We start from the raw sequence: 25814 nt of genomic DNA, 5'->3' as shown, positions 1-25814 counted from the left end.
GAGAACGGCTGTATTCATTAACATGGAGCGGAAGAAAATCACAGTCCATGCAATTATGCTTGCCCGTTTGCTGGGTAAAGACTCATTCATCCATACCTATGTAATTATGAAACTAAATTCCCAGTCCCACTCCAGTTTCAGTAATATTCACATGTGTGCATTGAACACGAGCACAATCCCATAGTTTGGGAAAAATACATATAATGATAGATGTGTTACATCTGTCTCCAAGTAGTCGCGTTGCCTTGACTTGCTTCATGTCACTGAACGTGCTTTTGACAGTTTCTCAAAGGGCACATTTAAGCCTTAAGGCCATTTAAGCTCTGGGTCGGAATGTGTCAAATTTTTAACCGACACATAACCGGACAAACGTGACAAACCTGAAGCTTTCTTGGCAGGGTGAAGGAAGGACGAGGGGAGAGGGAGAGGATGAGGGGAGAGGGAGAGGGGGGAGTGGGTAGAGAGAGAGAAAGAGGGGGAGGAAGAGAGTGGGGGGTTGCATGAGGACAGACCAACATCGTCTAGTGTCTGTGACAGTGATTTACCTGTAGCTGTGTCATTAATATGATCGACCATTGGCTCCATACATCTTCAAGTCTCAGCAGGGTATTTGTGGCGTGTAGCTAACATCGCATCGCTGCCTGCCTGCCTGCCAGTCTGTCTGTCTGTGTCCACTACAAGGTTTTTCATTAACCACAACTGTTTGCTGTCAGTCACATTATAATGATGTCAACATTGGCATGGTCATTTTACAATAGTCTATTGCTATTATTCACGTTTTCTTGCTGGTGGTGTTATTGATTGGAATAAGCATGCAGTGGATTGTCTCTTGCCATTATATATTGTCAGTCATATTTCAAGTCTTCATTACCTTATTTCACCTCTAGATTTACAGAACCTAGACTGTTGAACTAGTCATTTAAACAATTAAAGTTGCTCTAGTGAAGAAAACGTTATTTTAAAGATGGAGTGCCGTGATTCTTCCAACTTTGTATGTGTTTATGAGGTGACGGTACTTCATAGGATCCCTTGGTGTGGTTATGTTCAATGATGTCTTCCCTTTGCATTTGAGGTTTCTTCCTGGAGGCTGAAACCTTGACAGTGCCAATGAAAAAAACAGTAATATAGTGATCACAATATCATCCCCACCCTGATTCTGGAGGTGGGCTGTGTCTTTGATTTGTACATGGACCAGGCATTCCAAGATAAATATTCTAAGTATCAACCATTACTTGGAAGTATAACAAACTCGCTGTAGATTTGCCATACTGATATTCGGAAGCCTGGGCCATGTGCATAAACTGACCATGAGCTGGCATGGCAAAAAGCAAAGCCAAACAACTTGCCAAATACTGTTCTGTTTCGGTTGTTATAGGCAGTTTGTCTGTGTGGAGAAGGAGATGCCATGTGTATCCTTAAGTGAACATGAACTGTCAACCCTGTTATATTTGTTTCCTTGTAAAATTAATTGTAATTTGTGGATACAAATAAAGAAATCGGAATGTTTGTGTGTGTGCGCGTGTGTGCGTGCGGAAGACAGGAGAATAGTATAGTATAGGGTTGTAACCTGACTCTGCCAGATAGAACCTTGCTTCACACTACTTGTTTCACAAGCTACTACTGTGAACTTGTGAACTCAATACCGTCTGGCAGAGTCAGTGCCAAAGCGCCAGCACTCGCCCAGCAGTCTGCCGTCAGGCCCGTCACCCATGGCGGATGCGTGCATGTGACCTCGCCCGTCGCTTCTTACCCTGAGGGCGTCGTATTGGTTATTATTATGATTATTATTATTATAAAAACTAGACCTGTACGTGCCCGTCGCAGTCAGCCACCGGCCTACTTGGGAATTTGGGAACCTAATGTGAAATGCCGTTGTCATAGCACCCCTGTTTTAACTGTCAGCCGGTGTCCCACATGGAGATCTGTGTACAGTATGTGCCTGTGTGTGAAGACTGCAAACTGAAAAGTGTACTTGGCAATCAATTCGGCCCACTGGCAGAGCCTGGCCCAGGTGAAAGAAGTTGGCCTCATTAGGCCCACTGGCAGAGCCTGACCAGAGCATTTTGTGGTGGTTCTGGAGAACCATGGGTCCGACCGACTCGATACCGGGCACTGCACTACCTGTGGGGGTGTGGAACGTGTGTGTCGAATGTGAAGTCGGTGGGTCAAATGGTTCTCGAGTTACGTGCATTACAACCATACACACACTTACTCATGCACGCACGCACACACGTACGCAGAGACGTGGCACATTATATAGTAGATATCTACATGGCTGAGAAGCATAGCGATTTATAGCAAACATTAGGTATCAGTGTTTTACAGTTTATTTTTGGTGCTGTGATTATATTATGAAAGTCTATGTGGTGTAATGGTGACCAGAGGGACAGCAAGGGCGAAATCCAAAAGACCCGGCTGACCAGGCACTGCACATGTCCACAGGTCTAATCTCTCCATCATCTCTCATCATTAGTCTTTCTTTGTCTGTCATCCCGGTGTGACACATTCAATGTACAATCCCTGCACTTATCTCTCTCCTAACACCACCCTTCACCTCTTTATTTAACTGGCTCTCATTCTCTACCACAGGCAGTCCTCTCCTTTCTCTGTCTCTGACAGGTCTGTCTCTTACTCCTTTTCTTTCTCTCTCGGCTCACTCTCTCTCCCTTTTCTTCCTTCTGACACAAATGATGTCCTCCTCTGTCTCTCTCTCACGCCCTCCCTTTCATCATTCTTTCTAGGCTTGTCTGTCTTCTCGCTATGCTTCTCTCTCACCTTCATCACTCTTTCTAGGTTTTTATTGCTCTCTCTCCTTCTTTCCCTTGTCTCTCTCTCAGATAACTTGTGTGTGTGTGTGTGTGTGTGTGTGTGTGTGTGTGTGTGTGTGTGTGTGTGTGTGCGCGTGCGTGCAAGAGAGACTGCTGTAGTGATAAAGTGCTTTTTATCCATAGAGATGTTTTTATGTTTCTGTTATCAGCTGTGGCATATTACCCAGACCTCAGCATATTGCTCAGTGATAACTCAAAATTATGACCTAGTCATTTCATTGCGAGTGCAGTAGTGCACGCACACGCACACACACACACACACACACACACACACACACACACACACACACACACACACACACACACACACACACACACACATACATACATACACACACAATTAAGCTGATGTGTTGATAGGTAAATACACATCATGCAAAAACAGTTTAATCTGTCTCTCTCACACCTACACACACACCACACGCACGCATACACACACACACGTACACACGCATACACAATTACACACGCATGTGCACGCACACACACACACTTAAATACATGCACTCAGTCAGCAGAATGTCTATATAATTCATGTTTTACAACGTTGAAGAAAACTGCTGTTCTGAAGGTTGCTTTGGTTGGTGGGAGACAGTCCATTCATAGTAATGTATGGATACTCTAGGTTTTAGTTGCTCTGAGGGTGTGTGTGTGTGTGTGTGTGTGTGTGTGTGTGTGTGTGTGTGTGTGTGTGTGTGTGAACAACAAGTGTGAGTGTAGCCTAGTACAAAATGGAACCAAAGGACCCTAGTAGGGCTGTCAGTTCACCTCTATAATCCAATTTGAATTTCATTGCTTCATTATTTGTAATTTTCGAAAATATTCGAATATTTACATTGTTTATTTTAGCTCATATTTAGCCTATAATAATACACAGATTGACGATGCACGTTCTGTCCACTAGAGGGGCCCCCCTTCCAAACGACAAAGCAGTACTTTCAGCCCATGTAATAATGGTTTTCGGCACAAAATAGCGTTTAAACTGTTGTTTTATTGAGCACAGTGCACTCAGCACGGTAAGATTGTTGTCTGTCTATAGTGCAAATGCATTTTACAGTGAACGTTGTATACTTCTGATACAGTATAGTCTGAGTAGTGAGTAGGCTAGTCAGGAATCATGAACTTTTTCTTTTTTCTTTTTAAACAGAATGCTGTCACGATGAACAGGCCATCATTAGTAAATAGCAATGAAGATATATAGAGAAGCCTATATTTTGCGCTAAAGTAATTGTTGAATAACACATAAATGTAGGTTTTAAGGCTAGAATGGCATTGTAGTGGACTATAGTGAGAGGCGAGATTGTCTTTCCTTCATTGCGGGACTGCAGGACTAGTCTGGAGATAGTTAGTCGTGGATGATCAGCTTCAGACAGTCAGTGTTTTTGTTCGTACCTGGAGTTTTGCATTATCTCCGCTGTGCACAGGGGAACTGTCTTTAATATATCCATGGTCGTTTTCAGTTGCTTTCCATGTGCAACACAAAAGTAGGCTACCATGTGTTTGTTTTGGTAATAGCCTACTGCAGGCGCAGCCATGCTGATTCACGTAATCGCGTAGGACAAAATGAAACCAGCCGGACCAACGTTAATGGTTTAATGCACGTAGGACCCGCATTTTCAAACTGTCCACAATATGCGACAGACTCGACGGTACTAATAAAACATGTGAGTGATTCTTCTTAGTTGCAGCGCGCTGTGCGACTGTGCGTGTGTGCATGCGTGCAGAGGAGGGAGGAGGTGACGAGGCGCGCGTGTGTGCGTGCGTGCAGATGGGAGATTTCACAGCGGTAGATTCGTTACTCAATACATTTAGTGAGCGGATAAAATAACATAAAACAAAATAAAAATATTAAATAGAATTAATGAATGATAAAAGCTCCATTCGAATGGCAATTTTAGCTTTCGAATATATATATATTTTTTAATATTCGAATTTCTTTCATATTATGAAATTCGTTCTGACAGCCCTAGACCCTAGAACAAACTCTGAGACTGTCCAAATGGACTGTTATAGGCTCATTTGGTTGTCCTTATTGGCTTCTAGGAGAAAAACAAGACACTTCACTAATGTGATGTCCTTTCGAAAACTACACAATTACTGCTGCAAACTACTACCTCTGTCGATAACTGCACTGGGTACATATATGCCCATATGATGACCATGGACATGGTCTAAAAGTGTGCAAAATTATATTTTTCTAAAAAAAACATGTTTCTATGTCAGTGGTTTTCAAACTATTTAATGTCAACACATTAAATACACACACACACACACACACACACACACACACACACACACACACACACACACACACACATAAACAGATATATACATGTCATATAATAGCACAATTCTGGAGATATTATGCAGCAGCTTGTAATTTATTGATTTGCTTCAATTCTTGTTTCTGAATGACACTTTGTCATGGCCCCTTTCTTAATTAATAGTAGAGTGCTTATTTGAGTTACAAATGTATCTGGCAGGCGCCTGATTGACAAATTGGTTATAGGCTTTATCGCCATCTGTGGTTTAGGGTTTTGGGTTCCCCAGCAAAGACCACATGGTTGATTAGGCAGGATGCCCGCTTAACGGAAGTTGAGAAATGTGTTAGTACACAGTACTGTATATATCATGGCTTTTTCTTAATTAATAGTAGAGTGCTTATTTTAGTTACAAATGTATCTGGCAGGCGCTTGATTTAAAAAATGGTTATAGGCTTTAACGCCATCTGTGGTTGAGAAATGTGTTTGTTAGTACACAGACGGTACACATTTCTGTCATGTGGACTGGAGATGCATTCTCATTTGTCCTTATTGTGTTCTGTTATGCTTTGTGCATTAGATCTGTCTGTCTGTCTGTCTGTCTGTCTGTCTGTCTGTCTGTCTGTCTGTCTGTCTGTCTGTCTGTCTGTCTGTCTGTCTGTCTGTCTGTCTGTCTGTCTGTCTGTCTGTCTGTCTGTCTGTAATGTAATGTAATGTTGTCTCACACACGCACACACACACACACACACACACACACACACACACACACACAGGGCTATGAGATATTTTCAGTCAAATAATAAAAAATGACTCTTTCCTACATTAAATATCTCTTTTGGGATGTTTTATGGTTTCTTGTACTGTGTTACTCTCTACCTCTAGGCCAAGGTGAATCCAGTCAATGTGACTCCGGCCATTCAGGCTGTGGACCAAGACAGAAACATACAGCCCCCTTCTGAAAGGCCAGGCATTCTGTATTCCATTCTCATTGGTATGTTTGGAATGACACACACTGTTATGATTGACAGGTTGCAGAAACATGCAGCCTATGGCTATACCTGCGTTTGTTTGAAGCATTTTGGCTCCAGGCACGATTGTGTCAGACGAACCGAGGGAACCCATAGACATCATTTTTATGGTGATTTATGACGTGCTGCAGTCATAGTTAGAATATGAAATCATTGTATGTATAGTATGTTAGTGCAGTGTGTCTCAAACTTTTCTATGTCAAGGAACCCTGACTTAATGTGTATTTGCCCACGGACCACCTTCTGAAACGATATTGTGCCAGGCAAACCCATACAATATTTGTGTTTGTATAAATATAAAAAATGTTCATATAATGGGGTATATAATTTATATATTAGCAAAATTTCAAGCTCACAATGTGATATGATGCATTAAATCACTTGCATTTCACATTTCACAAATGTTCTTGTTCAGAAAAGATTCAAAGTTTCAAGATGTTTCAGGAGGAAAACATACTTATTTTGAAGAATGGTACTTGTGCTTTTGTTGGACATTATTTTATAGTAGAGTTTCGCTCAGTATGGTTCAAAGAAAATGCCAGCTATGAAGATGACACACATGCATATACACGCATACACGTGTACACGCACGCACTCGCACGTGTGTGCATGCATGCGTGTGTTTGCTTTTGATGACTATTTGTAAATACACTGTCGTGTATTTTTTGATTGTACAATGAATTGAATGTGTGATCTGCTACCCTGACTGTCTGTGCCTTCGTTGCGTCTCATCCTCAGGACAACCAGAGTCCTACACGGAGTACTTCACTTTGAACAGAACCTCAGCTGAACTGCAGCTACTGAAACCCATCGACAGGGAACTTTACCAAAGATTTGACCTGGTCCTCAAGGTATGGACATAAATGTGTTTCTGCAAATAGAGATGTTGTGTGCAGTTATTGCAGTGAACTACAGGCATCTTACTTTTCAGGTATTTAGATAATTTTTTGAATGGAAACTGGTTACTTATAATTGTATCATTACAATATGAAGCATAGGATATATCCTAGTTGGGTTACTGTATACCTTTATTTGGTGCAAATGTCTAGTTCCTTGGCTGTTTAGGTAGGATATCCCAAAATGCCATGAGATTCTAACATGATGTTATTTTACAATGACAAATAAATACAAAAGCTCCAAAGCATCAACCAGAGAAGTACAGTCACTACACAAGAAACTTCAAATATTATTAGTCACCTTTCCACTGTATTCATTTAATCTCATCTTTTGAAAAAACAAAAAACTGGACAACCTTTCAAACTACGTAAAAGGTGATTTCTTGCAGGACACAGTAGGACGATTATGATCAATCTGTCTGTTATCTAAAACAAATTGTGCACATTGGCTAACACCTCCCACGAGTGCCGCTCCACAATGCCTTAGGCATCTGTTAAGGGGGATGCGTTCATGCATGCAGTTTATGACTTTGCTGTAAATTCCAGCGTCTTCCAGTTGAATCCAATCTGTCCTGAGCATTTTGAATGGCTGTAATTGTGAAGCTGTGGCGTACCGTCTGTGGATGTTTTTAATCTCGATTATATCTCGGGCTGGTAATAGAATTAAGTCACTGGGCATGCATCACATTCTGCTCTAGCTCGGAAATTGAACATTGTTTGTGCGGGTTTGTTGTGATAGGTTTTGAGATATTGAATTATAACGTTTTCTCACCACATAGATCAACCATTTTAATTGTTTTGTACTACCTTAGGGGATGATAATACCGTGGCAAATCTCTGCAAGTGCGGACGCTTCAGAAACGTCGAACAGGGACTTTGTCCTCAGAAATCTGCCAGTGTGCCTACTGGTACGCTTGGTGCTCTTGGTCAACAAAGCACTGTGATTGCATGACTACTTGGACTACTTCAAGAAGTTTTATCACAAATTGAGTCCCAGTCCGCCTGGATGGGGGAATTAGCAGCCACAACGTTATGTGCATTATCGTGAACACATGCACTGTGATGCACACACTTTCCCAGTAGCCTAAAGGTGTTTCGAGACCACAAAATGTAATGAGCGCGGTTACACTCCCAAAGTTAAATGACTGTGTACATTTTCTATCCGTTATATCATATTATATCAATAATATAATCCACCACTCGATGGAGGGGGAAGACAGGCAGCTACAGATCTTGCATGGGAAAGAGTGAGCTGGCACGAAGGGACTTTATTATTTTATGGAAACAAATATATATCTTCAGGTTTGAACGCACCTTCAGTCCCCAAGTCTCTAGCCTGGCTTTGCCATACTGTTAAGTGTTAACGTGGATTCACTCTGGCTTCCTCCCCGATATCATAGCGGCTATTAACGGGGAGGAGGCATGAGTGAATCCACGTTGTGTGTCTCCATATACTGTAGTGTATACTGTGTGTGCGTGTGCGTGTTTTATTTGGATCAATGACGCTTTGTCATTTAAATGGACATTTGCGAAAATGAGTTTTCAGTCTGCTAATAGTGCTGCCTCAATGTATTTGTTCAACAATTTATAGAAGCACAAACATTACTTACTTGAATCAAAGCCTTCTGTCTGTCTCTGTCTCTGTCTCTGTCTCTGTCTCTCTCTCTCTCTCTCTCTCTCTCTCTCTCTCTCTCTCTCTCTCTCTCTCAGGCAGAGCAGGATAATGGTCACCCCCTCCCAGTCTTCGCCAACCTCCAAATCGAAATTCTGGACGAGAACAACCAGGCTCCCTACTTCCTGGAGACGCGCTACCATGGCTACGTCAGTGAGGCAGCGCCCGTGGGAACCACCATAGCAACCAACGCAACCTTGTCCACACCGCTGGCTATCATGGCTCTGGATAACGACGTAGAGGAGGTGAGGATTATTCACGCACGCACACACTTACGCACACACACACACACACACACACACACACACACACACACATTGCTGTTGGAAAACCACATTTAATCCTTTTAAGCTTTTTTTTCCTTTGTCATATAATAGTGTCATGCTTATGTATGTAGCTCTTTTTTATGTTTACCTATAGAGCGTCCCAGTCCCTCCCCCTACCAGGGCCCAGGAAATTATTCTCCGTTCATTTTCCTCATAGACATTTCAAAAGTATTTATTTAAAGACCTTTTAAGCTTCATACAAAGCCAACTCGAGTTGTGACAAATCATGAAAACAGAATGGGCCGAACACATAATTAGAAAGAAGAAGAATACGGCAGGTTACAACCCTTTTTTTGTTTATTTTTGTTTGTTCTTTGTAATTATTTGTTGGCCCAAAATATTGTGTTTGTTGTCATGATTTGACACAACTCGAGTTGGCTTTGTACGCTTATAAGGTCTTTAAATAAATACGTTTTGATATGTCTATGGGGAAAATGCATTGGGAATTATTTCCTGGGCCTGTCGTCGTCATGAAAGAGGCCGGGACTGTGACGCTCTATAATGAAATAAAACAGACACTTAACCACCTTTAACCAGGTTAAAGGTGGTTATGTCTGTCTGGTTTTTTTATAATTCAGCTACTGTATCAACAAGAGCTAAATAACTATTTGGATCCATACATTTTGGACATATAAGGTATCCACCCGACACAATGCTCAGAGGCACCTACAGTATGTACGCATAACCATACCCGATATTATGTTTGCATTGTTTGAGCACACCAGCCAATGTCATGATGAATTGTTCTGTCATCTCCCTTTATAGCTGGAAGCCAACGAGGTGCCTGTAGGTATCAGATGATTGGCAGAATGCTGTGGTACTCACATAGACACAATATACATAGATGCCACATTGGCCACTGGGTCGTATGTTAATGTTGCTGCCATATTAGTACGGGCAACTTGCCATAACCCGACTGCAAGAAATATGCCTGATTCATATATAATAGTACCTGGAGACTAAAACCGTTTCCAGTTTTATAATCATTAACGTTATTGTCTACAGTATGTAAGACACATTTTCATGCTGTGATGATATTAATTGTGGAGAGACCTTGTTCAAAAGACATACAATACATGCAATGGGAGTCACCTCTTGCCTCGAGCAATATGACACATCGTTCCTATGAACAGCAGTGGCCAATGCGATATCGATGTGGATAAATATCTATGGAGAAACTGTGTTATTTTCCTTCCTTCTACAGTACTCGGTTCACAAAACCTTCTACCACTATAGTGAAGTTAGGCATTCATCTATCTATTAATGCACCACGTCTACAGTATGTCTGTCTTTACGTCTGTCTGTACGTGTGTACCGCTGTAATGCACGTAACTCGAGAACCGTTCGCCCAAATTTGACACGCGTGTTCCACACCCCCACAGGGAGGGCAGTGCCTAGTGTCGAGTCGGTCGGGCCGACGGTTGTCCAGAACCGCCACAAAAGGCCTCTGCCCGGGCTCTGGACAGGGCCTCTGCCCATGGTCCATATATGGAGCTGGCCTGTTCTGACACCACAGCACACATCACAGACAAAGAGAGACAGATACAGAAATCTCCATATATGGGCATACAAGGGACCGACTTCAAATTCGACACACAAACAACACTATAAAAATATCACTTACTCTACCTTTAACACTGATGATTTTACAGTGTAGATTGGTGTTCCAGAGATGTTCAGATGTATTATGAAATGGTGGCCCATGGCCTATTGCCACAGCAGTCCGGTCCCCATCTGTTTGGGTTTTTGACAATGTGTCCCCCTGATCAATTTAGTTCAATAGCCCTAGTAGTTTCTGATTATAATTATGAAATGGGTCTGAATGACTTTGATTGAAAGGTTCCAAATAATGGGATCTAAATGTAAGGTTATGGGATCTAAATGTAAGGTTATAAGTATATGCTTATCAGTGGTGTGAGGATGAGGGGGTACTTTGGTAGTCTCCTCCAATTGGTACCTGGGCCAAAAAAGCCCTATTTCATATCAAACTGAAGTCCTTGAAATTAAATAGGTTGAGAATCACTGTATTCTTTTTACCAAATGCATGGCTTGCAGTGGTTGAAGTGCGTTATGTGTAATCCGGGTATAGTTAAAGAATTTGCCGTTTTCCCTGTCCATGAGTGATAAAGTAAGAATTTACAGTTACTGCAATAGTGTTATCGCTAATGCATTCCTGAGAGCTTGGCTTGTTTAATCCATTTTGGGCGGGAACCCCTTTTGGTGATTTAAACATTATGTTATAATTTAGCTATTGAAAAATAGCAGATCTACAAGCTCATAGCGCGCCACCGAGTGGCGCGCTACGAGCTTGTAGGTACGAACATTTTTAACTAAAATATTTGCTTCTGAGGGGTCTCTGGAACTACATATTTTGAGATTGGGGTCCGTGGCCCAATAGAGATAATTCTGGGGGTCCTTGACATGAAAAAGGTTGAGCACAACTGACATAGAAACATGGATTTTTCAGAAAAATGTTAGGATTTAGAAGCCTTTTTTTTAATCGACCTCAGTCCAAAATGGCTTAAGACATCTGAATGAAACAAGCTGCGCTTCACTGCTTTCCAAAATAACCCCCACAGCAAAGAATGGGCTTAGCGAGGATGAAATGTGTGGGGGTATATGAGTGTTTGTGGGTGTTGTTTCCTCTGTTTTTTATCTGTGTGTATCTTTCGTGTGAGTGCATTTGCGCATGTTCCTTTGCATCCTTCGTTAGACGTGTGTGCGTGCATGCGTGCGTGTGTGCGTGCGTGTGAGTGGCTGATATATGCTCAGTCCTTGTAAATAGTGCCAACCCTGGTCTTTCTTCCAGCATTAAGTACCAACAATGATGATTAGTTCTAATTGGTTTTATTTGCCATCCATCACCTTTATTTATACATTCTAATGTGTGTGTGTGTGTGTGTGTGTGTGTGTGTGTCTACGCAATGTGTGTGTCTGTTAGTTCATTCCCTTTATTTAGCATGTGTTTGTGCGTGCATGCATGCATGCATGCGTATGTGTGTGGGTGTGTGTGTGTGTGTGTGTCCTTGTGTGCGACTGTTTATTTATGGTTCAATATACAGTCTAGCTACATCGACAATATTATCAGCAACCACCCTACCCAGCCCGACCCTGCTGAGCAAGCCTTATCTGGAATGAGAGCTGACACACGCACGCACGTTCCACGCACACACGCACCTACGCACACACACACACACACATGCACAAACACACACATATGATACATACATATTCATACACACAGGAGGTAACGGTTTGTGTGGGTAATATCAGAGGGGAACTTGGATGAGGATTGCCTGCCTGTCCATCACTCTTTATGTCACACACACAAACACACACACACACACACACACACACACACACACACACACACACACACACACGCTCAGAAGAGTTTTTATGTCAGGATGAACTTTCACAGAGACTTTTGAAATAACACATTCGTCTAAGCAATTCTTCATCCTTGTGTTTGTGGGCATGCATTTGTGCACATCAGAGAAGTGTGTGTGTGTGTGTGTGTGTGTGTGTGTGTGTGTGTGTGTGTGTGTGTGTGTGTGTGTGTGTGTGTGTGTGTGTGTGTGTGTGTGTGTGGAGTAGCGTTGGCGGTATAATTACCGTTCACTCAACTCTAACCTCTGTTCTGTGTTGTTAACCTGTTAATTTGTCTCTTGAGAGTATACTGATGGAATTAAACGGAAATGGATAAATTAACACAGAATGTTTTCTCTCTTTCTCTCTGTCACTCTCTCTGCATGGGTCTGTATGTCTGTGCGTTTGTCACACGCGTGTGTGTGTGTGTGTGTGTGTGTGTGTGTGTGTGTGTGTGTGTGTGTGTGTGTGCGTGCGTGCATGCGTGCGTGCGTTTGTGTGCATGTGTGCGTGTGTGTGTGTGTGTGTGTGTGTGTGTGTGTGTGTGTGCGTGCGTGCGCGTGTGTCCAAACAGAGCAGGGATCCTCGGCTGCAGATGACAGTGGACAGCTACTCTCAGGTGTTCTCTGTCTCCCCCGCTGGCATCAGTAGATATCTCACCCTGTTGCAGCCTCTGGACAGAGAAACACAAGACTCATACACATTTACGGTACGGTGTTGTGATGTGTAGTGGCAGAGGGTTCTATGGGCACTTCTAATACATCTGAAAATGTTTTAAATATTGATTGCCAAAATGTATATAGCTTTGGACAAAACCAAAAAGCATGTGCAAGGGTAGCTTGATCTTAACTCATAGAATGCTGAAAGCGTTTTTAAACGTTTTATTATAGCCAAGCGCAAGAAGCGCATAACGTTTTTATACGTTTTATGGTCCAAAAAACGTTTTTTTATTGATTACTTTAGTTCAACTATATTTGCGCCCGGACAACTCATAATGTAACACCGATCGGCTCTAAAAAGAGTTAAAACCCCCCCCTGCTGAAAAGAGGTGTTGGTCTGAGAAGCGTCTGGCACCGCCTATTGGTTGGTCTATGCGAGGACGTACGACGTAATGGATACGGCCGTCCGGCATAGACCAACGCAGATGTCAGGGGATCTAAAATGGATGGGACAATGCTCTTGTTTGTGTGAATACACTCGATTCCCCCTCCCCTCCTGTTTCTACATGGTTTCTCCCGAGGGAGAATGGTGGGGGGGGGGGGGGTCTCTTCCTCTTGGATCGCATTGGCAGTTCCCCCCCCACTCCCGAGTCCCCCTGCACTCTCATTCTCGGAACAAGATACAACGCGATTTGCTCTCTGCCCGTATATAAACCTGCAACGATCGGCATTTGATTTCATAACGTAACGTTTGCCAGACACATGTGGAGTTAGTCATGGACAGATTGCACATCATTATCGAGGGCCCGCCATGATACGTTGGTCGCTGATCGCAAGCCGTACTGCTGCTGCGCTGCTGGCATCCAACCATCCAATCCACCCCCCTTTCTCGTTACAACAGGCTATTATAAACTCACCGTCGAGCAGCCTGCCCTGCACCTAATGTGATAAAATGAACGGCAGGACAAAATCGGATCGATTATTATCTGTCTATCAGCAACATACGGGTGTTTGTCTTGCAACGACAGGTGGTGCTTTCTCGTTTTTTTTCTTCCAAATACGTTGACGTGCTGCTTCTGCTGCCGCATCCATCTCGTTGTTTTTCTTGTTTTTTTCCCAAACATGTCCAGACACAATCCGATCCAGTCTCGCGTCTCACCTTATAGATACGCGAGACTGGATCGATGAGGTTAGTGGTATGTCTGGACATGTTTGGAGCGGCACACGACAATCGACAATAATGTTGATTATGCAAGATCATTTCCTCAAAGCCTAGTTGCCCCCCCCCCCCCCGTTACTGCGATTGTTTGTAGCTCGAATCACAGAATGAGTTCAATGAGCGTAGGGAGAGGGCACATATGGGGCTACGATTGAAGAAAGTTTCCAAGTCCGTTTTATGATCAGATAATGTGCATCAAGACTCTCTGCTTTCATAAGAAAAAAACTAATACTGTAATTGCGAATGCAATGAGCACTTACTATGAGACCTAGCAGATCACGTCTGTCTGTCTGTCTGTCTGTCTGTCTGTGTGTGTGTGTGTGTGTGTGTGTGTGTCTGTCTGTCCCGCTTACTGTATATGTGGACCTGGCCCTTTTGTGCCCATATATGGAGCTGAGTGATTTGTGAGTCATGGTGACATGAGTGTGATGGCGTGGTCCTGCTTTGGGGACTCCTTATATGGTTATGGCTGAGTCATGGTGACATGAGTGTGATGGCGTCTTTTGTGACCATATATGGAGCTGGCGTGGTCCAAGCACTAACTATGACACCCTGCAGATCATGTCTGTAATTTATTCTAATTGTTATTGCAATTTACGATCTGCGTTCGCCTTCCGCGTTCGCGCGTCTTACTCGTAATAATAAAAATCACACCCCTGTGAAGTGAGCAGTGCAATGTTGTGAAGTGAGCAGTGCAACATTGCACTGCTCACTTCACTGGGGTGTGATTTCTATTATTATTACAGTATTAGTATTTTTCTTATGAAAGCAGAGAGTATTCTGTTTCATACGGTATATAGTATGTACATGTCGCTATAGGCCTTATTTTGTGAATATTTAGTTGTTAGGTCCATGCTCTCTAAAATTATCTTTTTCAGAGAACTTTAGAGATGGCATGGGCCTGAATAACTATTATTCACAAAATAAGGCCTATAGCGACATGTACATACTATATACCGTATGAAACAGTCGACTCTCTGCTTTCATAAGAAAAATACTAATACTGTAATAATAATAAAAATCACACCCCTGTGAAGTGAGCAGTGCAATTGCACTGCTCACTTCACAGGGGTGTGATTTTTCTGGGTGGTATTTTTCTTATGAAAGCAGAGAGTCTACTGTTTCATACGGTATATAGTATGTACATGTCGCTATAGGCCTTATTTTGTGAATAATAGTTCTTCGGGTCCATGCCTTCTCTAAAGTTCTCTGGTGGGCGCAAGCTGCATTCAATAGCCAATTAGTGACAAACTGTATATGTGTACAATGTGTACTGTTTTCCTCCTAAAAGTAGACATTCAGGGCTTTCATTCGGTATATGGTTTGTATAGGATATTATTTGTGCTCAATTTTATATCGGTCTTTTGAACTAAAAAAACTGAACTGAAATGTCTGTCAACTTCAGGCCTCCATATCTCTGTTGTTTTTTTTCACAAGCAGCGTGCAGGCAAAAGCAGGTGTTAGAAAAAGGTCAATATCTCCAGAATGGAAGATGGTAGAATCATAATTTTTTTTTTAAATTGAAGTGGACAAGTTGGGCTTTCTTTTTATTTATGCGATTGTGATTCTCGCTATAAGAGGCCCCTCGCTGTGGGCCCCCCAAAAAGTTCAAAAAGCCCATGTTAAGCCTTCAGCACCAGTAAGCCTTGGTCCGCTAGAACCTGTAGCAGTCTATGTGTTAATTGCAACGATCACATATAGGATCCATGGTAGGAACGAACTTAGATAGTTTTACTTTGGACCAGTGGACCAGCATTATTGCATCAGCGCGTGCAATTCGGCCAGTCATAGTTTTAAGCCAGCTCACCTTAATTAATTATAATATGGGCAACTGTAGCTGTGTAGGCTGTTTCGCTGTAGGCTACTACATTAATCTCATCATGAAATCAATCAAGTTTGGTGACAAATGTCCCGCGAATCATTTTAATATGACGACCGCATGCAATGAACCTGCACTCAGGCTGACAAAGAGGATCTGACAAAGAGGATATAGGCTACCCGCCGTATATGGTTGAACATTTAAATAGCTATACGCCTACGTGTCCATGATCAGAACTAATCCATTCTTCACATGGCATTCAGACAGATGACAGTGAGATGATATTAATCTATTCCCTGCATGAATCAATGCAGCTCTGATAAAAAAAAGTATCTGATATCAATTTTACTTCTGCAGACGAGTGTGCAATTGTTCTTTCTTTTTTGTATAACCCTGCAGTGCATTCATCAGTAAGGGCTTTTATCATTGCCGAGTTGTAATATAGCATTTGGTCGTGTGGTGAACAGTAATTAACTTCTTTCTCATTATGTGAAAGTGAAAGTGAAACTGTAACATCAGTTAACTTATTAACATTCTGACATTTCAGATTCATTTAACAAGGAGTGAAGCAATGCGTGCCAAGTTGGCAAGTTTAGTTTATAATTATATAGTATATAACTGTTTGCTTGAAGATCTGTCCGTGCAGAGACCCTCCTGTCAAAATTAACTGCTCTACAAGCTCATGATCGCGGCTGTTGTATATAATTTAAAGTTTGGGAATCATCTGTGCAGGCTATGATGATGACGTATTTCGAGATTTCCTGGCGACACCAGGCGAATCGCTTGGGAAAAATGCAGAAAGGATACACTCAGCGATCCGCACAAATGAAGTGATTACACCAGCTTCTCTGAATAACACGTCCTCTCAACGTAGCTTGATCGGACGGATAAATACGATATCAACACGCATCTGTGTACGCATCAGTTACACTGTGGCGTATTTCTCCTTTGTGAATGAGGACCAGAGAGAGAGAGAGATATACTGTACTTAAATTAGCTTATAGTGTCGGTCTGAGAGAAACTAGCTCGCATTGTGTTGTACCCCGCCGTGTTGTACACTCACATACTGAAGGAGGAGTAGAACTGATAGTTTACATTGTGTTGTACCCCGCCGCGTTGTACACTCACATACTGAAGGAGGAGTAGAACTGATAGTTTACATTGTGTTGTACCCCGCCGTGTTGTACACTCACATACTGAAGGAGGAGTAGAACTGATAGTTTACATTGTGTTGTACCCCGCCGTGTTGTACACTCACATACTGAAGGAGGAGTAGAACTGATAGTTTACACCACAGACTATAATAAAGTCCAATTGTTTTGTGGTTTTAATCACATCTTTTCAACAATTTTGCAGTGTTTGCATTTCTAGTCATGTTTTGTGTTTAATAGAAAAGACTTGAAGGTAGGGTAAGGAATTGTCTTTTGGTCAAAACTAAACATTTTTGTTAAAAGCTCTATATTGATATTGTATTAGACTATAGAGTGTGTCCCACGGTGGGACCCCTCTTTGTTTTATTTATTAAAGAGCTGGATTGGAGAGATGGTGCCACCATCTCTCCAATCCAGCTCTTTAATAAACAAAACTAATTTCAAATCGGTAGCAAAATGTTCAACCAAGTTTTTATCAGTTTTTAAAGCTTCAATTTTATATTCTTCCAGTTTTGTCTGCTCATTTCTTTGTGTCATCACTTCCAATTTCACTTGTTTATCCTGTATTCTGTTAGCCTGGCTCCAGACGATAGCCCACTCCACTGAGCAGACTGTTAATCAGGCTAGTATCCTGTATGAGATTGGTATCACATGCATATAATGCAGGTCGGGAGAGACAGGGAAACCCTAAAGAAAAACAAGGACACCTCTGTTACCGAGACCCCTGTTACTGAACAAACACTCTATAACATTGATCAGAATTTAGAATTATTCAACACTTATTTTAACAAAGGAATATCACATACTCTGCCTTTAACACATCTAGTACAGGAAGTGCATCAAAATAGACGCTCCGGGGTGCCAGAGTAGTCGCCAGAGTAGTGATCGCTTTTACTCTGAAAGCCATGAACCGGAAATACTTTCTTAAAAAAATTGACTTGACAAAGTGAGCTCATATCCCCGATCATCTTAATATATTTATATAAACTCCAAAAAGCGTTCATATTTTGCGGGAGAGACGGATGAGGAGCAGAAATGCAGCGCCAGCATATCGATCCATTCATCACCACGGAGAGCGCCCTGGATGAGGAGATACGAGTCATTCTTTCCGCCGCGCTAACATGGGAGTCAATGACAAGCCAATATTTGCACAGAGCGTTAGCATACGGCAAGCGAAAAGCGAAATGCCAAAAAAAAAAAAGGAATAATTCTGAATATTATTATCTCGCCCCGCGTCGTTTGGACGTCGCTAGGACGTCCACAGACGTCTAAGGTACCACTCGGTTCTGATCCTTATGACGTTTCCAGACGTATTTTGTACAGAATGTGTTAAGCTACTTCATTCTAGTAGCATCCAATGCTGAAAGGAAATGGGCGGTTGGGGACAGGAATAGAGGGATGGCAGCCGGTAAGGTGAGGACAAGATGGGAGAGAAGAGAGGAAATGGGGGGTTAGCTACAACAGAGAAGGGCGACGAGAAAGAGAGAGAGAGAGGAAGAGAGCTGAGAGGTGAAGAAGAAAGGGAGGGGACGAGGGAGAGAAAGAGATAGAGGGGAGGACAGTAGGAGGAGACCTGTCCACTTCTCCCTGCTGAGCCCCAGTAGTGTGTGTGGATAAGCCCAGATGTGTGTCCTCCACCCCCACCTGGCCAGCCAGCATCGCCTCCCCAAAGGACACGCTCTGCTGCCTGAAGTGCTGCAACGTGAATTTTAAAGTCCCACATTGTTAACAGGGGCTCGTTAACATGTGTCATACCACCGGTTAAAATACTGCAGCCGCACAGAGCTCTTGTCAACAACAGACTCATTTGGGCTCTGGCTCCGAGGAGTATATTTACAATATTTGCTTATTTAACTTGGACAGTAGTAGTCCTCACTGGATTACACTATGGGAGTTATTGGAGAGTATTTTATTTAGTTAAAAATATGGTATTTGTTTGTATTCAATTGGAATTCAATATATGATTATTGGCTCAGGAATGCAGCAAAAAAGTATTATCTCCATGAATTCAAGGCTTCATGGGGTGAGTAATTGATAGTCAAAATGTCATTTTGGTGGTGACCTATCCTTTTCATTCCCTTCCCTCCGTGCAAGCACACACACACACACACACACACACACACACACACACACACACTTGTGGCTGAGTGTACAGGCTCTGCCTACAGTATTTTAAAGATGGCATAGTGTCTGTGTGCATATGTGAATGAATTAAAGGAGAGAGTACAGTAATCATTGTGAGAGCCTTGCTGAATAAATTAAATAAGAGACTGGAGAGAGAGAGAGAGAGGGACAGATGAGCCATCAAACATTAACATTATATAAAGGACTTCAACTCTTTCGTTTGGCAATCAGCCAACACCCTCACATTGAGATTATTAGAAGTGGCTTCTCGTCAGTGTATCCGGGGTTCGTGCAGTTTCCTCTGACGCATGCTGATGCTTTAGCATGCCGTGCGCGACAGTAGGTAAAGTAAACAGAGCTACTGTAGATTTTGCACACAAAGCTGAACACAAAGAGGTGAACTATGATATTAATCTTCTTATCGCACAGCGGTAAGTGGAACAACAAGGCTTTACTCGCCAAATGCTGCAGTGTGCCCGTGGGGCTTTGCACGACTATGCACAGTATGCACACACACACAACAGTATAGTGTTTCTTGCTTTATTGGAAAGTGCCGTGTAGAGCGACGTGGGGAGGAAAGGCAGCACGGGTATTGAGAGTTTGTGCCTCATCCTGTTTATATACAGTACAAGTAATTTGGATCTATGCAACAAGGTAGGAATGTAGGTAGGAAAGAGGTAGGAAATGTAAGACTTTAAAAGATGGTATTTCCCATGTCACCTGTCGTGTAGTTAGTTTGCTTAGGCTGTGCTCTTTTTGCATACTGCTTTTGTATTTAAGCCTTTCAACATTGGCAGTGATTATAGGACTCTTTGGATGTAGGATTATGTTGGACTTCTATTCACATCTTTGTCGTCAGCTCAGATACTTTGTGGACAAGGGGAGAGGGTAACAACAACAACAACAACAACAATGGCACCTCTTCTCCAAAGAAGGAGCCACTCTAGAGGATAAAGCTGGAAAATGTCCAGTTGATCAAGATCAAACTGGATGAGTTGAGGGCAATGAGAATACTGCGAACGCAGATTGAGAGATTGTAATCTTCTCCGACACATGAGACTAATGTCTACCGAGAAGGACCTGGAAACCACCCAAACAGTACAATTCTCTGGGCTGTATTTTGTGTGTCTTAAGTACCAGGTCTTATTCCCTAACTTGAGTAAACTAAAGACCTGGAGGCGTGATCAATGCTCTTTGGCCACTCAGAATAGCCAAATGGCATTGATCACGCCTCCAGGTCTTTAGTTTACTCAAGTTAGGGAATAAGACCTGGTACTTAAGACACACAAAATACAGCCATCTGTCTCATATGAACAGGATAACTGTGGTGAAATCAACTCATCCATGGGAGTCTCTCTCAAGGTCATCCTTGGACAAGCCTGTCCAGCGTCGTCTTCAGTCATCTCAATTCTCCATAACATTAAGCCACATATGGGCTACTACTTTCCGCCCCTGTATCTTTCTTTAGTACGTTCCACGTAGGTATATGTGTAGGACGTTCTGTATCTTTCTTTAGTACGTTCCACGTAGGTATACGTTGTAGGCCGTTCTGGTGATCGATGCCATGTGTTGGTTCTTTAGTACGTTCCACGTAGGTATACGCTGTAGGCCGTTCTGGTGATCGATGCCATGTGTTGGTTCTTTAGTACGTTCCACGTAGGTATACGCTGTAGGCCGTTCTGGTGATCGATGCCATGTGTTGGTTCTTTAGTACGTTCCACGTAGGTATACGTTGTAGGCCGTTCTGGTGATCGATGCCATGTGTTGGTTCTTTAGTACGTTCCACGTAGGTATACGTTGTAGGCCGTTCTGGTGATCGATGCCATGTGTTGGTTCTCACAGCAAAAGTGTGAAGTCACTGACTTCTTTCAGTGCAGCGCCTTCTGCTGTTAGATGTGGGGTCCGGGGAAATGTTCTATAGGACTAGGTGATCACCTCTGTGTTTCTGGCATTTAACCTTGGCACACTCTGTCCCCACTGTGGCCAAAAGCAGCTGTGCCTCAGTGCCTGCTCCACACTGTCAGAAGGCAGACAGTTTTCATCTGCATAATGTGTGTGTGTGTGTGTGTGTGTGTGTGTGTGTGTGTGTGAATGGAAAATGTACAATCTATGTAAGCGCTTTGGATAGAAGCACTAAATGCACCATTTACAGCATAGCTACTATCTTTTAGACTAGGGGTTCTCAAGGTTTTTGGCTGGGGACCCCCGGAAATGCTTTGGCGAGTTCGACTCCCGATCCCGACGGCCTTTACTGCATGTCACCCCCCCATCTCTCTCCCCATTTCCTGTCAGCCTACTGCCTGTCCCTCTATAAAAAAAATATAAAATAAAGGTGAAAACCACAAAGAAAAATTGATATTACACGAGACAACTAAAAAAAAAAAAAAAAACGAGAAATGTCTGAAACCATTAATAAACTATATTAATGTATGCAGTTAATACCAATTGATAAAATTGTACTTGAGTTAAATGTACTTCAGTAAATGAGTGCACATTTTGATGCATACACACAGCGATATGGATGGTAGCAATGGAAATTGCGGTGGGTTTGGTGTATTGATTGCAAGGGAGCGTGGAACCGTAATCATTGAGAGAGCCCAGCCGGGGAAATTAAACTGTGAGGAGACAGGGGAGAGTGAGAGAAGATATGTATGAGACCATTAAATACACTGATAGATGAGAAAATGTAAATATCGTAGATTAAAAACACTGTCATTCATCATAAACTGCGGGCCAGCTATTGGTTTGTCTTAAGGTTGCATGTGAGTTAGGATTACAGAAAAAAATCACACACGTGTGAACTGAGTGGTGCAATCCCCCCCCCCCCCCGTTCTCTCTCTCTCTCTCTCTCTCTCTCTCTCTCTCTCTCATTCATTAGAGACACAGCACTACCCCTCTCTCTGTTTCTGGCGACCTCTACTGGTATAAATAAGTAACATACTCGTGCTCAAACACACACACACAGGTACACAGGTACACAGGTACATGGACATTGTTGGTTGTAGGAGTGGTTGCACCACTCAAAAATACATTGAGGTACAAATTGTTGGTAACAGTTTTGGGCCAGTCATCTGTTGTGGGTGACCCACTGAGGCCTTTGCGTGAAGTCCGTGAACCATCGAACCATCTGAACCTTAGGTTCAGCTCATTTGCCCATTCCAGGGCCAGTGAGTGCAGTGCTCGATTGTCTGTGATTGGTAATCCTCTTGAGATTTGATTGCTGTCTGTGTAGTTTTAGGCTGCAGGTGGCTGCAATTCAAAACTAGCCATTTTCTTCTCTCCAGAAACACCAACTTGACATGTTTCTTCTCTCCAGTTGTTGCCATGGTCGTGGTACCTCTTGGTAATACACTTAAGTCCCATTTTGCCCTTTATTTGTGTTCCCTCTGGGAGTTTGAATCCAAACAGATTTCTTAATTCTGTCATTCTCCAGTCAATTTGTCTTTGTTTCTCTTTGTCTCTTGGTCTTGAGTCCAATAGGGTTTGTCTGGCTGTAAGCAGTAATGATTAAAAGTAGGAACAATTAAAAGGAATTATATGAACAAAGACCAATGCAACTCATTGATTGTTGCAATGAGTTGCATTGGTGTGGTTTACCTTATAAACTGTTTTGTCCCGACCGACCCTTTGGTGTGGTTTGGTAGATTTGAACTATTTTAAATGTTTCTCAAAATAGTAAAAAAATGGCAAAGAACCACAATGCTGCTGAGATGCTACGTAATAGGTGCTCCGTATGCCTCTCTCTGTTTCTGTCTGCGTGTGTGCGTGACTGCGTGATTTGTTGACACATTGTGTGTCGGGCTTAATAAGATTTGCGCTTTAACTTAATGGATGTCTGTGTCTGTCTGTGTACATGCACGCTTGTGTGTGTCATAGGTTCACTGCATTGTTGTTGGTTGGTAATGGTTGCAAGTAGTTGCATGTTGCAAGGAGTTGAATCATTGGTGTGGAGCGGGCTTAAGAGATTCACAGCTTCATATGCTACAGTATAGAGCGTCGCAGTCCCGCCCCCTCGAGAGACCCGGAAAATAAATCGCCGTTCATTTTCCTCATAGGCATTTCTTAAAGTATTTATTTGAAGACGGTTACGCCGCGGACAAAGCCAACTCGGATCCTGACAAATCATGACATGGTGGCCCGTTGCCAGTGTTGCCAACTGTCGTGGCAGAAATAAGCAAACCAGGCAAGCAACTGTGAATGAATCCATGTTAGGCTGGAAATATGCAGGCTTGGCAACACGCAGCAGATGGATCTCCAGTCGACTACCAGTGTCAGCTACCGGTCGACTACCAGTGTCAGCTACCGGTCGCAATTTTCCCAAGCTATTATTGACCGCAGCCACTACGTGGCAGCTGGTAAAAAAGAAAATTGCAGCAAGGAAAATGTATGAAAGAGCAAGTAAGTAATAGTTGCCCCCCCCCCCCCCTCCCCATCTCTCTAGATACAAGCATCAGATGGGGTCCAGCTGAGTGTCCCAGTGTCTGTGATGATAACAGTGTTGGACGCTAATGACAACACACCAACGTTTTCTAAAGTGTCCTATGAAGTTAACCTCTACACTGATATGACGCCTGGAGAAACTGTAATACAGGTAGGAACACACGCACGCACACCTCTGTTTCCTCTGTTGATGATATTCTGTTGCTGCCATAATGCATGCATGCCTGTGTGTGTGTGTGTGTGTGTGTGTGTGTGTGTGTGTGTGTGTGTGTGTGTGTGTGTGTGTGCGCGTGTATGTAACAATGCTTTGCCATTGCATGCACGTTGTAACTGGCTGCTCTCCCACTGTCAAACTGCACTGGCAGTGTTTATGTCCTTTGTACAAGGTATTCCTGTACTTCTCATTATGTGGACATAAATAAACATTTCAAATGTGTGTGTACGTTTTCTTTTGTGTGCGTGTCCATGCAGCTGTCTGCAGTAGATGATGATGGCGGTCCCAATGGTGAGGTGACCTATCGGATCTTAGCCGGAGATCAGGGACACTTCCTCATGGACAACATGTAAATACTGTCATTCATTGCATCATTATATCGTGTTTTATACTAATTACTGCAGGGGATTGACTGTTCTCTTATTGAATATTAATGAGCCTGAGTCAAGGTTGGCACTCGAATCTTAATTAATGGGCTTGAACCATTCAGGTTTTTTTTTTTTTATATATTAATAATGTATTATTATTATTATTATTATTTTACTTGAAAATATGCGATATGCATAATAAGAGTACTATGTTCATGTTGTGTTTACAATAATTTGAAAGTCCTGCTTGACAGAAGAAGAGACACAGTGACACACACACACACACACACACACACACACACACACACACACACACACACACTCAATGCGCTTCTGAGAGCCTACACAGGTGGAACAAATTAATGAACGAGAGACAGCTACCGAGCAAGCTACACTCTCGTCAGCTGCCTGCGAGCAAGCTTAAGCTCTACACACACCAGGTGTGTGTAGGGCTAAATGTAGGTCTAAATGGGTTTAAGCTAAATATGACAATTATGAGCATTGCTCAAGTTAGCATCCGGCAGTTTCTACATGGGACCTATACTAAACATTTCTAACATAAAACGTTGGTGTACTCAACATGTCCAGGTTCACATTCTGGCAAGTAGACTATTATGTTTATGCCATATATACAAAATGTACATAATAAATGTTACTTTGTCTTTACAGCACCGGGGTCATCACCGTGGCAACGGAGGTTGAATTAACTATGGGAAGGAACTATGCTTTGACCGTGGAAGCCACAGATAATGGATCTGAACCTGATAGGAGGTATGTGACCTCGTCTGTCTCTTTTGTGTCTGTCTCCCGCTATACAGAGAATTTTCTGTGCCTGCTTTTGTGTGTGTGCGTGTGTGTGCGTGCGTGCGACGTGCGTGCGTGCGTACGAGTGTGAGGTGGAATTTCCATCTTTACAGAGTGTTCAGACTCTTGTCATCTTTATATATTTATGTCATCACAGAGCACCCTAGTTTTTGGGTTCAGAAACACTGTGAAAGAGAGTTGTATATGTTTGTAACTAACAGAGAGAGCAGAAGTGAGCATAAGGTAACAGAGAGCAGAGTGGTAATGACACAGTGTCGACATTTGCCAATAAGCAGGAAGTAAATGACACACCATCTCAACACATTCAGCAAATTAATTGACTCTAGACCTATATCTTTGCCATTGCGATTCATTGTGAGATTGTAGATCTGCTATTTATTTTAGTCAAAGGTTGGCCCCAGAATTGGGATGCTATACGTTTTAATTAAGTGGTTCTGAACTACAGGGGGAGGGGGGGAGTAAATCAATCCCACTATAGCATGCAGAGAAACACCTGCCACATTCTTTGAGACTGAATATCTGACCTCGTTTTTACAATTTGTTCTTCAATTCATCTTGCATTTGTATACCTTTATAAGTGTGAACATGTGTTAAGTGTGAGGATTGTGACATAAT

General features: G+C 42.6%; 1 protein-coding gene across 1 annotated transcript in view; it reads left to right on the top strand.

Annotated features, from left to right (window-relative positions):
* The window catches only part of LOC308333176 (protocadherin-15-like), a 199704-nt gene that overhangs the window by 72559 nt on the left and 101331 nt on the right, over window positions 1–25814 (top strand). Inside the window, exons 10-17 of the mRNA XM_080789372.1 lie at window positions 5972–6080; window positions 6856–6968; window positions 8724–8930; window positions 9777–9797; window positions 12955–13089; window positions 23794–23943; window positions 24264–24355; window positions 25044–25145. Coding sequence (XP_080645498.1) covers window positions 5972–6080; window positions 6856–6968; window positions 8724–8930; window positions 9777–9797; window positions 12955–13089; window positions 23794–23943; window positions 24264–24355; window positions 25044–25145 — 929 coding nt within the window. The remainder of the gene's footprint in view (window positions 1–5971; window positions 6081–6855; window positions 6969–8723; window positions 8931–9776; window positions 9798–12954; window positions 13090–23793; window positions 23944–24263; window positions 24356–25043; window positions 25146–25814) is intronic.

Source organism: Protomyctophum bolini (assembly GCF_963924005.1).
Source record: "Protomyctophum bolini genome assembly, chromosome: 18".
Lineage (NCBI taxonomy): Eukaryota > Metazoa > Chordata > Actinopteri > Myctophiformes > Myctophidae > Protomyctophum > Protomyctophum bolini.
Note: the sequence above shows the minus strand (reverse complement) of the source record. Positions and strands in the feature narration are given on the sequence as shown.